The following is a 14,537-nucleotide window of genomic DNA, read 5'->3' on the forward strand; positions in this document are numbered from 1 at the left end:
TTTGAATTATCTTGTTATGCAGTACTCAATCACCCGCTTGGTACTAGTGTAATAAGCCGGAACGATGTCTCCGGAGATGAAATTTATATCAATGAATTCTGCTTCACTTACTAATGATTGTGCAATGATTTTTATTAGGTGGAAAACGTTCTTTTTTATGTAATTTCCATTTAAAATATGACCGATTTTTGAAAGCCACCGCCATTTATTACTATTATATATTATTACCCGAAGGGTAATTTTAACCAGTTTTGCCATAGTTATTCAAAATTATGTTTTCTAATGAAAAATAAATTTTTTTGGACATAATTAGCTTAAAATTGGACATTAAAATAACATTTTATTAATACCTACTTTTAACTGAAAATTATAGCTTTTTTACAAGGGTCAAGATAGATTTGGTTACGTTACTTTACGTTTATTATCATGTTTTCTTATGAAAAATAAAAATTTTGATTTTTAATTATATTACAAAATTTTATTCTTATTACTGCTTTTTTACCAGCGTTAGGTTAGATTTGGTTACGTTGGATTAGTTTTATTGTCATGTTTTCTTATGAAATATAAAAATTTTGATTTTTAATTATATTATAACATTTTATTCTTATTACTGCTTTTTTTTACCAGTGTTAGGTTAGATTTGGTTTACATTTTTAATAGTAAAATGTAAAGAAAAATATGAAATTTTATGCTAATACTAGTTTTGCACGTGGTTATTAAGATTGCATCCACCTATTTATTAAGGTAAGTAATTTCATGAAATTTTTAAATCTTTTAAAGGTTAAAACTGGCAACAATGTCAAATGTACATAACATTTAACTTCTTGCGCTTGGCCGCCATATTGTTTTGGAATATTAAAAATCTTGATTATTTTAAACAATTTTACGCATTTTTTCATAATTTAACAGTAAAAACAGTGATATTTAATAGTTACGTTTTTTTATTAAGACATGTATATACACTTTCCTTTGCTTTTTATGTAAATTTTTGTTGGTTCACTATACATTTTTTGTGCACTTTTACTAGTTTACAGCAAAGAAAACATTAAAATTTGAGGTTTTTTTTTACTTTTTTCCAGTCCACAAAAAATTGGGCATTTTTGAGGCGTTCCGGCTTACTGAATAATTACCGCTTTTTCACAATCAACCAAATATGCGTATGTGTCGCAATTTACTTATGGATTACCTTTAGGAAGAGTTTTAGATGATTCATGATTCAAGTGCAATAAACTCAAACTTCAGCTATTCTGTTGGTATTTCTCCAGAGTTGTATCTGTTAATGAGTATCTTACTCATTATTGATATGAATACTAGTTTTTCTTGTACATTCTCGAGTCCTGCTGCTTTACCACCCTTTAGCTGTGTTATTGCAGAATAAACTTCCTGCGGCAATATTCTTGTTCCAGCATTTAAAAACAAAGGTGTTATCTCTTTGGTCTTCAAGTTTCTTTCCACGTTCTTATTTTACTGTGTCATGATTTGATTATGTACTTGATTTTTTCTTGATTAATTTATCTGGCTTTGTTTTTATTTACATTTTCAACTATTTCTGTATCTGTTTAATCTTTGTTCGATTCGTCTCTAATCGCAGTTTCTAATCGCTCGTTTAACGTAGACCCCCATTTTAGTATTAGTCTTTCAGTATATGTATGTCGTATGACTGTTGTTTCCCTTTCTGCACTCTTTTGAGTTTTACTCTGAATACTCCCACCAGTGGAACGTGGTCTATCTCCAAGTCTGCTCCCTGATGTCTTGACAGATGTGAAGCTGTTTCGGAATCTTCTATTTATTCAAATGTAATTTAATTGATTTCTAATAACACTCCCGGGTTTTCCTTGAGGATATTTCCACGTGTGCAGCTTTTAAGATGGTAATTAGAAGAATGAAAACTAGTTGAGTTTTCTGCGAATTTTTCTAGGTCTCTCTCGTTTCTGACTCCAAGTACATGTGCTCCGATGTAGCTCCAAGCTTGGCATTAAAATCTCCCATAATAATGAGAACTTCCTATCATGGAATTTTCTGAATGATTCTGTTGATTTTCTGATAAAACTCAATTGCTTCTTACTCCTCTTTGTCTGCAATGGGAGCATATAAACTTGGATGACGTTGGCTTGTACTTGTAGTAACATCACTATTTCTGATATTGGAGTAAAGTTTGTAACTCATTTGGCAACCTTGGGTGATACGATTACTCCTGACTCCATATTCAAGTGATTCCTCACTTTTTCCCGAGTAGTATACCTTGTGATATTCCACTTGTGTTTCTCGAGAATCTGGACATCTCATTTCAGCTATTTACATGATTTCAATATGCATTCTCTTCATCTCCTGTATTGCATTGTGGATTTTCCCTGCTTTGTATAAGGGTTTGATATCCCATGTGCAGATCTTCTTTCTGCACTTCAGTTTATTATTTTTTGATAAACTCAAAACTGTTCTTCCCGGAGATCTGATCAGAAGATCTCCGGGATCTATTTCTGACTAGATTATAGTATTAAGCATTCCCATGACATCTACATACCAAGAGGAGCTCGATCAATTTGTACAATGAACAATCAATTAGAGATTTAATTCTTGACCAAATGATGTTTTTCCAACATCATCACACGCGTGTTCTCAGTTAATATTTAAGTCCAAATATGTTTTTAGAACTTTACCTCCAGGGAAAAATTAATCTTTCTCTATAGTTCACAATATTGCAGGTTTATGTAAACATTTCACCTTACAAACTCTTACCATTTTTGTAATCGAGCGCATAAAAAGAAATAAAACAAAGTCATTAATCTAAAAGTAATTTATTACAAATGTTTAGTAACTAAAATGCCATATAAAAATCTGCTTCCTTGCCTATTATGTTCTGTACTTATTTTTCATCCTTTTCTACATTTCGATAATCTGAAAAATATATATAATTAAAAACAGATAGACAGTAAGTACATTATCTGTAATAATAGTGAATGATCAGATAATTAAAAAAAATCTAGAGCATAAGTTATAAGTTCATGAGCTTAAAGTGGGTAGACAGAGTTAATAAACTGTTGTTGTATATTGACAAGATATGTAAGAACTGCAAAAGTAGAATGTTTGTAGGTGGCTCTGTTAAATTTAAGTAAAAAAGAGAGAATGAGTAATTTTAAAAAGTTGTGAGAAGAGGAAAGACAATACGGGAGGCTGGGGTCTCCAAAACCAAATAATGAGGGAGCTATATGGGTAAGTGAAATAAGATGAGGGATGGAAAGGATGAAAAGGTGATGATCTTGTTTAAACAGATATGTGAGTGGTTTTGTGATAGGTAGACTAAGCTTATAACTTAAGGAGAAAAGGCCCTATCTGTTATAAAGCAACACTAGATACATGAGAAATGTAAAAAGGATAAGTTATAAGTTCACGAGCTTGAGGTGGGTAGAAAAAGTTGATAGGCTATTGCTATTGGTGTATATAGACCTGACGTGTAAGAGCTGCAAAAATAGAATGGTTGCAGTGGCTCTATTAAATGTAAGTAAAAAGAAAAATGAAAATTAAAAAGAAAAATGAAAAATGTGATGTTTTAAAATGTTGTGAGAAGATTAGTTGTGTCGAAAAGAAGTGGATAAGTGATACATCTTCTGGGATATTGAGGGTGCGGTTATGTTCTTTTAGATGTTGAGAGAAAGTAGAGATGTTTTCTCGTTTTGTGTGCTCTAGAGAGCGTGAAGACAAAGATCTACATGTTCTTCCTATGCAGGTGGCATCACAATCTGAACATTTTAGTCTATAAACACCACTACGGTTCATATAATTGATGGGATCTTTAGAATTAGATATGTGTTGACCCAAATTATTGGGTACTTTAAAAGAAACGTGGATATTTTCAACCGAACGTTTGATGAGATTTCGAATATCTCCAGAAAGACTCTCGTGATGGCATGGAAGTGAAACATTACTTAAGTAAGAATAAATGAAATGTCCGAATTATTGTTATTATTTACTTAAATTTTTCATCCAAACTACTTGTGTTTTTTTTTAATAAATATAAACGTTCATTTTTTACCATTCGTCTTACTCGAGAGCACTCGTGGTGAACAAGTGTTGATTTGTGTTATAATCAGTACGTAAGTACTTTCCTACACTTTATTACATATGCTCATCATGCATACGTGTAATAAACAAACATAAAAACACACAAGAACAAAGTGACAAACAAGTTTAATTATTATAATTTTGGATACGATGTCATTACATAAAATGTAAATTGTGTTATGTCAGTCGTTTACTAATAAAATCTAACTAATCATAATTTGTCATGCTAGGTTCGAAATATGGAATCAAAGGAAATATGACGTGAATTGAGAACTGTTTTAATTGAAGTGTATGCATTTTGTTAATACTATATAAGTAAACTAGTTACCCATCTTTCCATCATCGCCATCTTCCGATCCCTGACTTCGTTCAGCTTCTGCAGATCCTGGTCCTGCTTGGGGGGAACCATACATTTGTCCATCTTGGGGAGGTGGCGGTAGTGGTTGACCCTCGGCTGAAGGTGGACCTCCATGTGGACCGGGACTTCCTGGATAAGGATGACCAGGGCCAGGTCTACCACCAGCATGTGGAGGATACTGCGGATATTGTTGATGATAATATCCGGGATGTGGAGGATATTGACCGCCCGGTGGAGGTGGACCCGGTGGTGGATATCCACCTTGTGGATGAGGATAGGGTTGCTGTTGCGGTGGATAACCTGGGTAGCCTGGATGAGGTGGTCTAGGTGGCAAAGGTACCGACTGCGGATTTGGTCCTGGAATTTTCATATGTACAGTTAAAAGAAATACAAACAGGCCACCTTAATTTTATATACCTTGCGGCGGATACTGCTGAGAATATTGTTGAGGGACCTGTGAAGGTGGCATCATCGGATTCTGATGTGGTGGTGGTCCTTGAGGCGAAGGCGGGTGAGCTGGAGTTTGCTGCATATGAGGAGGCATGGGACCGTGTGGACCTTGTGGTGGCACGTTTAAAGGAGGTCCTCCCGGTGGCGGTTGTTGTGGTGGATGATGTGGCGTACCAGACTAAAAATGTTTGTAAACAAATTAAGTATATGAGTAAGCCTAAGTTTAATAGTATATAGTTAGTATGCAGTGAAAAACGATTGTAATTTACAGTTATCTGTGGCATTTGTTAGTAGGCGCTAGTATGCGTACTAATTTTTGTATAAAAGATCCACATAAAATGAGATCGTTAAAAAGATACATGGTTATTACTGACTTAGGTACATTAATATAATATGTTGAAGGAGATAACTCGTTTTTAGGTTTGCTGATATCCTGATTCTTGGCATATAAATGAAAATTTGCGAAAAAAAGTTTTAAAAATAACGTTTTAAGATATAGGACACCTTTTTCTGTGTTGGCATAAGAATTTTATAATCTTCTATCAGAAAAATTCGAAAATTTTCTATAGTTTGCTGAATAGAAAATTTATAGTTTTAATAAACCACTGATTATTTTAAGTATAGACTAACAAACAAACAAAAATATATATTTTTACTATAAGAATTTTTTAACCAATTTTTAGCCATTTAAAAACTTTATATCAACGTTTATACAGAAAAATTATATCAAATAATGAATATCTTGATGGTGCTGTAACCTTTTTTTTTCTGGGCATAAGTTAAAACTTGGTGATAGATGATATCTACGTTGGAATCCGCATTCAACAACGTATCATCGGCGTATCTGATATTGTTGATATTTACGCCGTTCACCTCGACTCCGTCCTTGAAATTCTCCTCTGCCTTTTTAAATAGAAACTCGTAATACAGATAACAGCAGGGATGATAAAACACATCTAACTCCTCTTCTAATCTCTAACTCTGCCGATGTAGAACCTTCGATCTTAATTCTAGCGTTTTCGTTCCAGTAAAAGTTTCTCAGCAACTTAATGTCCTGTCCATCTAAATCGACTTGCAAACATTGTAATAATAGGTTGTGTATTATTCTATCAAATGCTTTTACAAAGTTTATAAAACCAAAACTAGTAAACTGAACACAGCTTCTCTAGTTCTCATCCGGCTCTGAATATTAAATACTTAAATCCTATATCCAGCCCGACTTTCTGTTTTAAACATGTAATTTTTTTGTATCGCCATCAATCAATGATCTATTCAACTTCGATTTATAACTGAAAGGACTTAGATCTTGGATATCAGAAAGTTAATAGATGTAGTAATACATGTCATTCTGTGGAAGTGCCTACAGTATTCTGCCCAAAAGTATTCAGTTTCATATCCTACTCTAATTAGAATTTGTCTCTTGGTTAGTTATCCAATAAAGTTAGCGATCGTAAATTGGCATCCTCCTATTTTGGACCACACATTTTGTGCTCCTTATTTAAATCCACTTTACTTTGTAACACATCATTAAATTATTTTAAAATTAGTTTCAAAATTGCGAAAACCCCTTTTAATTAAAAATATGCTTCTTTAGGGTATCCCTTCCCAAAAATAAACTAACCTGATGTGGTGGTGGAGCATGTGGGTGCATATTTCCACTACTGTGAGGTGGTGAAGGTTCGTGTGCAGAATGCATAGATTGTGTGGGTGGTGGTGGTGGTTGATGGTGTTCTGGATGAGCAGCTGAAGGGTGGGCATAGTGTGGTGGGCCAACTGGGTGGGGAGACTGTTGGGGATGGTCCATTGTTGTTTTTTCCGCTTGGGGTGGTGAGGGACCGTTTGTCACGGCTGGTGCAGCAGGACCTTGAGATTGGTCCATTTTGTCGGTTTGGTCTTGTTCCATGGGCTGTTGAGAAAATATTCGCATTTTCAAGATATACAACTAACAAATTATATCGAAATAAAAAAGGTTTGTGTTGCATGTACATAATTAAAACCAAATGTAATATAAACCTACTTCAGATTGATTACTCCCATTTTCCTGAGTAGTAGGAGAAGTAACGTGGCCATTTTCCTCTGTCTTTATTTTATGATCATCTTGAGTTTTGTTCTTATCTCTCTTTATTATATCATATTGCCTTTCAACCATCTTCTGGAAGGTATCTTCATCTACAGCTGGCTTGCAGTGCTAAAATTTAAAAAAACTCGATAATCGCCATTCGTGTCAGTAATTTAAAGCAAATAATAAAAAGAATAAAACGAACAGAAGTTCTTTAATTCAAACATAAGAAACTCTATCGAGAACACACCTGATGGTACCCAATCATTAATCTTTAAAAATTACAAGAAGCACATTTTTAGTGTACTCTACCGACGAAAGCTATAAGATCGAGACGATAAGACATTTGCAGGTTCGACAGGGACACACGCTTGCTTGTTTCCTCTTCAATATAGAGTTAGAAAAGACTATAAGAGATGCCGTGTTACATAATATGGGAACAATCTTTAATAAGTCAACGCAGATTTGATTTGATCGCACGGATAACACGATGGTGGTATTATTAACTGTTCATTTAAATATCAAGTGGTGATTCTTAAGGATGCAGTCAGTCTATTTAGCCCACAAGACAAAGAAAACTCTTTCACTTACTGTCAAGCTTTCGGATTTATTTTAATTCTTTTTCAAGACATCATTATAACTAGATAATTTTTATATTGATTTGTTTACAGATGTCTTGAAAAAGAATTAAAATAAATTCGAAAGCTTGACAGTAAGTCAAAGAGTTTTCTTTGTCTTGTGGGCCAAATAGACTGACTGCATCCTCAAGAATCACCACTTGATATATATATATATATATATATATATATATATATATATATATATATATATATATATATATATATATATCTGCAAGCGTCTCGGTCACTCGTGTGAGATTTATTCGCACCCGTGCAAAAACATAAGGACATACCGACTGATAAGAAGTATTCACTTCAAAAAAATCTGAAGTTCTAAATATATCACGGTTGCAAAAAACCGAACAAGCAACAACACAAAAAACGACTTAAGACAAAAAAAAAATCGAGGCACAAGGAAAACCCGAGAATATATTTTCAGTAAATCAAATTACAAGATATTGATAACAGATAATCATATATTCATATAAAATTCGTAATTCTTATAGCAAATAACTTAAGTCATACGTACTTTTTTAAGTTCTTCTTGAAACTGTTCACTGCTCTCAATAAATTTTCTCTTCTTGGCTTCGAATTTCTCTTCGATCTGCTGTAATTCGGCTTCCAACTTTTTCTGATGCATCGTCAGCGACTGAACCTGTCGCTTCAATACTTGCATACGACCAGTTGTAACAACTGATCTAACATCTGGTACGACACTTTCAGAAAATATTTCGTTAATCAGACGGTGATTCCTCGAGTATCTGGCATACGCCACATGTTTCACTGAGTATCCATCATCTTGATCTAATAAATACATTAATAATTTAAATGCGAAGTAATTACTCGATTTTTATATATATATATATATATATATATATATATATATATATATATATATATATATATATATATATATATATATATATATACAGATTGAACGAATTTAAAACGGAACATAAGAAATCAATGTATTTCGGCTCAACTCCGCTTTAGGTGGTTGGCCAACAAAAGGTTGTCAAATAATTATATTATAAAAATCCAATACTTCAGCGGGCTGCTGGATTCTGAATTCATTCAAGAACAAGTCAAAACTCCACCCAAATAGGTTGCCTAGAATCACTGAAAAAACTAGACGACACAAGCAGTTATTATACTGTCAAACCACTTATCGCTTCCTTATAGTCCAAGAGATAGAGCCGAGATTTTGAACTGATCAGTAATATGACATTTCTCTATTGGAATATATTCATTGTAACTGGGTTAAGACTTTGCCTTACAGGCGGACGCCCCTCGTGGTACAGGGGGTGGCTATACAGGGATGAAGTTGTCATTTTTTTCGGAAAAATTAACGATCGATAATATGGCTGAAAATTTGTCCAGAGTAAGATCTTGGTATAACTAGACGAAATCCCAAAGGGCGGACCCGAGAGTGGATACATAAGGGGTGGCGGACAGGGGTGAAATTGCAATTTTTTGGGGAAAAATTAACGATAAGTAATATGTCCGCCATTTTCGTGGCTCATTATTTAGCCCCTAAAAACGCTAAATCCAAAAGGGCGGACAGCTGGGTTGGTACAGAGAGCCATAAAACGGGGTCAAATGTACCACTTGCCTGCGCATTTTAGGTCTCGGTAACAATTTTCAAACTGATTTTATTATGATATTTTTATACCGATTGATTTGAAAATTTGTATGCTCACTTCTGTTACTATTCTGGGAAGCGTCAAGTAGAGTTTTCCTCAAAATTTTCCAAAAAAATTTCCGTAAATGAAAATTTTTGTAATTTTTTGAGGTAAAATCTAATTTGTGGAATCCTTTCCATTTTCTGTAAGTTATAGGTACCATGATTTTTTTCCAAAAATTTCAAACGATTTTTCCAATAAGAAAAAAAAATTTAGAAAAACTTTTCAAAAACATTTGATAAAACTCTACGTCATCGTCTGAATCTTTTATAGAATATTTTGTAGTTTTAAAATGATATTATGATAATGTTTTTTTTTCAAACTAAAGTCATATTTACTTTACAAATCACATTTTTTTCTTAAATATAAATATTTTACGAATTAATTTTTAATTGAATAAATGTTTGATATTTTATTAAATTAAAGTAATTTTATAATGTTAACTATTAAATATTTTTGGTATAACAAATAGTACATTTGTTTATTTTTTATTACAATAAAAAGGTTTTTAAATTTATATTGCATAAATAATGGTTGTTCAGATATAAGAAAAATTTGATTTATTATTACATTAATAATCAAATACAAAATATATTATTTCTATTTATCAATAGGTAAAATTCAATTTGTAGAATTTCTTTAACATTTTACAAATAATTATTAATAAAAATCAATTTAATAGTTGAATTATCAATTTTTTAAGTTTTGAAATTTACTTTGTAGATATTTTCAATATTTTTTTTAACTTTTAAATTGATTGAATTTTTTTTTTATTAGTTAATTATAATTTTACAAATTCTGTTTGGACATTAATTTTGCATCATTATTATTTTAAAATATTAAAATAATAATGATGCGCGTTCCATTTAGATCAGTAATTCTCGACACATGCGCTAAATGTAATAAGAATCAAGATGCTTTTATCCAACTTGGTGAAAATGACTTCGATTGTAATGAAGTTTTTGAAACCTTAGAAACTTTCATATGTCACTTATAGGGAACATGACTGACGAGAACAATTCCAAAAAGAAAAGTAAACGATGTCAGATTTTCACTATTTAACCGGCAGTATAAGTTGCATAATGTGAACGAGCCTTTAAAAAAAAAAACTAAAAAATTCCGATACTTCAAGCTTACCACTATGTCAAGATGAATTACACCAACATCTACTGCGAGCCCATTATATTTCAAATATTTGGACAAATGCTCATAAAAAAGTACCAACAGAATTGATTGATGAAGAACGTGGTTGGGAGTTTGAAGATGAAACATATAAATTCAAATGGTTTAGTGGACCTCAGATGCCAGAATCAGTTCGAGAAGTAGTGATTGAAAATGAAGCAGATAATGAATGTGATATTATTGAAAGTGAAAGTAACGAAGATGATGACATCAATGAGAGTGAGAAAAAATTACGAAAATTTTCATTTACGGAAATTTTTTTGAAAAATTTTGAGGAAAACTTTACTTGACGCTTTTCAGAATAGTAACAGAAGTGAGCATACAAATTTTCAAATCAATCGGTATAAAAATATCATAATAAATTCAGTTTGAAAATTGTTACCGAGACCTAAAATGCGCAGGCAAGTGGTACATTTGACCCCGTTTTATGGCTCTCTGTACCAACCCAGCTGTCCGCTCTTTTGGATTTAGAGTTTTTAGGGGCTAAATAATGAGTCATGAAAATGGCGGACATATTACTTATCGTTAATTTTTCCCCAAAAAAGTTCAATTTCACCCCTGTCCGCCGCCCCTTATGTATCAACTCTCGCGTCCGCCCTATAATATTTCGTCTAGTTATACCAAGATCTTACTCTGGGCAAATTTTCAGCCATATTATCGATCGTTAATTTTTCCGAAAAAAATTACAACTTCATCCCTGTATAGCCACCCCCTGTACCACGAGGGGCGTCCGCCTGTAAGGCAAAGTCTTAACCCAGTTACAATGAATATATTCCAATAGAGAAATGTCATATTACTGATCAGTTCAAAATTTCGGCTCTCCGACTATTAGGCAAGCTCCTCTTTCCTTTAAAGGAGACAGATAGTTGAACGATATTTTATACAATGTCTATCACCGGATATGGATTTTTGTCCAAGTTTTATATTGGTCCACTATTTCAAATGCAGTTCAAACAGACATATATTAAATTGTATGTTCCGTTTTAAATTCGTTCAATCTGTATATATATATATATATATATATATATATATATATATATATATATATATATATATATATATATATATATATATATATATATATATATATAGTTATAATTGTAATAGGCGCCCAGCATAGTCAGAAGATTTATGGGAGATAATTCAGCACACCCGGTCCCCTAGGATTCGAGAACACGGTGAGGATCATCCTAGAGCACAATCCTTCTGATACCGCAGATTTCTGGAATGAGTTAATTTTCCCCTTGGACGAAACGACAGCCATTCAGCTTAAACCTGGATAATATTAATAATTATGTATAATTGGGGTAAGATGGATGTGGAGAATCTTCAAGGTACTTTTCACGAATGCGCACAAACATAATCGTCGGAAAGCGACACAACAAAAAACATTATCACGATATCTGGGAAGAAGAGATTACACAAAATTACAAAAACAGTTTTAATTCTCATTTAAAAACTGATTTTGAGAAGTAGTCTGAAATATGCATTTTAACGTAGCAACTGAGATAGCACTACTTAAATTGATCAACAAGAAATGCGCATACAATATAATATCCAACGAAGAAAAAACACGCAACTGGATGGGAAAACATATCCATGGCCGGCATCTCAATGAAGTCCACTAGGGATGTGTCAACAATGCATATCGGGATATGTTTCCCGAAACAGGATTTCCTATTTGTGTTTCAGGATTAGGTAATTTCAACCAGAAGCTATTCTAAATATATCGCTAAAGATTCTAAAGTAACTGAATCCTGCTACTAAATATAAGGAACAACATGGCACCAGGCAAAATACTCCACTAAGAGCAGACCACTAGACTGGAATTTCTTCAAACTAATCATCTTCATGACTCCGTAACCATGACTGTAAGATTACACAAAGATACAAAATGTATAAAAATAAAAAGAGGAATCAGACAAGAAGACACCTTATCTCCAAAACTCTTTACGGTAGTCCTGGACATGAGACAGATTGGCACCATGCTTACCGAGTTTAATGTCGTCTGCAAGGAAATTGGTTTGAACATACATTTTCGAAAGACACAATACATGAAAAATCTGGTACCAACCGAACATGCAAAGGTCGGCTGCAACGAAATAAAATTTGTTCATAAACATTATTACATAAGTCATAAAATCCAAATTACTAGGGACAACCAAACCACTGAAGCAAAAAATAATCACTTTAGCACGGGCCGCATATTGAGCTCTCTCAGACATCTTCAAGAGCAACATACCAAATTATTTGAAAAAGAAGACGTTCGACCAATGTGTACTCCCAGTCATGACTTACGGCACCGCAACATTTTCCTTAACCCAGACTCCAAACCAAACTAAGAGTAGCCCAAATAAAAATGGAAATGGTTAAAAACGAGGACATAAGAAGTGGAAGCGTTACAGATATAGAGCGCATAGCATGGCTGAAGTGAAACTGCGCGGGCTATGTGACCAGAATGAATAACGGAGTTGGACCAGAAAAATTACAGTGTGGAGACCAACAGCAGATAGGAGAAGCAGGAAGCTAAGACTGACAGAACTTCAAGAAATTAGGGAGACCTATTTTCAACTTTGGACGCAGAAGGCTGGATGATGAACCACCTCCCTTACTAACTATACTCGTAAATATGTTCCTAGTAGTATGCTTCAGAATTACAACTACAAGCTATTATGGGACCTTACTATGCTCATAGAGCAATATAGTGCCATATAATAGACCGGAGGTCTTAGAAAAGAGATGGGTCTTAAAACGAGATGTTACAGCAAAGGAAGATCCCGGAGCTCAATTCTTTTGATACCGGTGGTATCTATTTTATCTAGGTTCACCTAGTATAAGATCATTTTAAAAGTAGTACTTTTAGCGACGCCTATATTTGTAACAAAATTTGTGATACTCCAACATGCCAGGTCCATTAGGACTCGAGAAAACACAGAAAGAGTCCCGCAGAGATCAATCGTTTTGATACCCTATGTATCTAAGATGAGTGAATTTTCGCCATTGCTGAGACCCGGATGATTTAAATCTGGATATTGATATTTTAACCTTTCCCCCTATGTCTTATTGCTTGACTTTAATCTAACTGTGTCAAACATACAGAGTTAATAACACTGCTTCAAGATACAGTGGCAGAGCAGAACGATTTAGGATTCATTAATCTATTTAAATCAAGCATCATTGGTAAAAGTGAGGAATTAAACTTCCCAATACATAAAGGTCTATGGCTATGCTGATGATGCAGTCATAATAGCCGACAGCCAGAAAGCACTACGACGTTTTATCAACAGATTAAATACAAAAGGAGAACAATTTGGTCTAAAAATTAACACAGATAAAATCTAAGATAATGGTGATTAGCAGAACACCAAATATACATTTGAGAATAAATGTGAAGGGCAACAATATTCGTCAAGTCTCCAAGTTCAGATATCTCGGAAGCTGGATACGAGGCAAAATCGAACAGGCAAGAGCAACATTTACGAATATGAGAACTCTGTTTAGCAACAGGAGTCTTAAATTAACGAGACGGTACCCTTATACGATGTACGGAACAAAATGTTGAACTGTTAAAATGAAAGAGGACCAACGAATGTATGTGGCGGGAATAAGAATACTTAGATGGATGAGTGTAATGACAAAGAAGGATAAAATTAAGAATAAGTCTATTTGGGGAACTACAGGTGACACAGCCAAAATGAAAGAACATAGGTTAAGATGGTTCAGGCATGTTCAAGCAAGTTCCTGGGAATAGTAACAGAGAAAGACTAAAGAAGACCTGGGGGAGACGCTAGGCAGGACATGTTGGTAAAGAGGGTTGATATTGGTATGATCCAAGATAAACACTTATGAAGAAATGTAATTAGGAAAGCCGACACCGCATAGGCATAAAGTGAAAGAAATGATGATGAATTTTAAAAGAATTAAAAATATTAAATACGATGTACTTATGTTTCTAAAGAAAACAAATTGATGTGCAAATATCTCTGTAAAACATACAGTGGACTCCCTCTTAACTGGTCCCGCATTAACTGGCCACTCCCCTTCCTATTGTTTTGCGTACGAGACGATCATCAAGTGCTGCTTGATGATCGTCTCTTGCCCTCGGTTGTCAGTTCTGTTTTTTCTTT

The 14,537-nt window shown here is 33.7% G+C and overlaps 1 protein-coding gene across 4 annotated transcripts in view; it reads right to left on the reverse strand.

Moving 5' to 3' along the window:
* Positions 1-2,779: 2,779 nt before the first annotated feature.
* Bap111 (Brahma associated protein 111kD) overlaps positions 2,780-14,537 on the reverse strand; it is a 36,912-nt gene continuing 25,154 nt past the window's right edge. For all 4 annotated transcript variants that reach the window (XM_072529345.1, XM_072529343.1, XM_072529342.1 and 1 more), the window contains 6 exons: positions 8,076-8,350; positions 6,885-7,055; positions 6,489-6,773; positions 4,835-5,045; positions 4,388-4,774; positions 2,780-2,895 (listed from right to left, as the gene is read on the reverse strand). In XM_072529345.1, coding sequence (XP_072385446.1) covers positions 2,864-2,895; positions 4,388-4,774; positions 4,835-5,045; positions 6,489-6,773; positions 6,885-7,055; positions 8,076-8,350 — 1,361 coding nt within the window. In that variant the 3' untranslated portion in view covers positions 2,780-2,863. The remainder of the gene's footprint in view (positions 2,896-4,387; positions 4,775-4,834; positions 5,046-6,488; positions 6,774-6,884; positions 7,056-8,075; positions 8,351-14,537) is intronic.

This window comes from Diabrotica undecimpunctata, chromosome 4, assembly GCF_040954645.1.
Source record: "Diabrotica undecimpunctata isolate CICGRU chromosome 4, icDiaUnde3, whole genome shotgun sequence".
In the NCBI taxonomy this organism is placed as follows: Eukaryota; Metazoa; Arthropoda; class Insecta; order Coleoptera; family Chrysomelidae; genus Diabrotica; species Diabrotica undecimpunctata.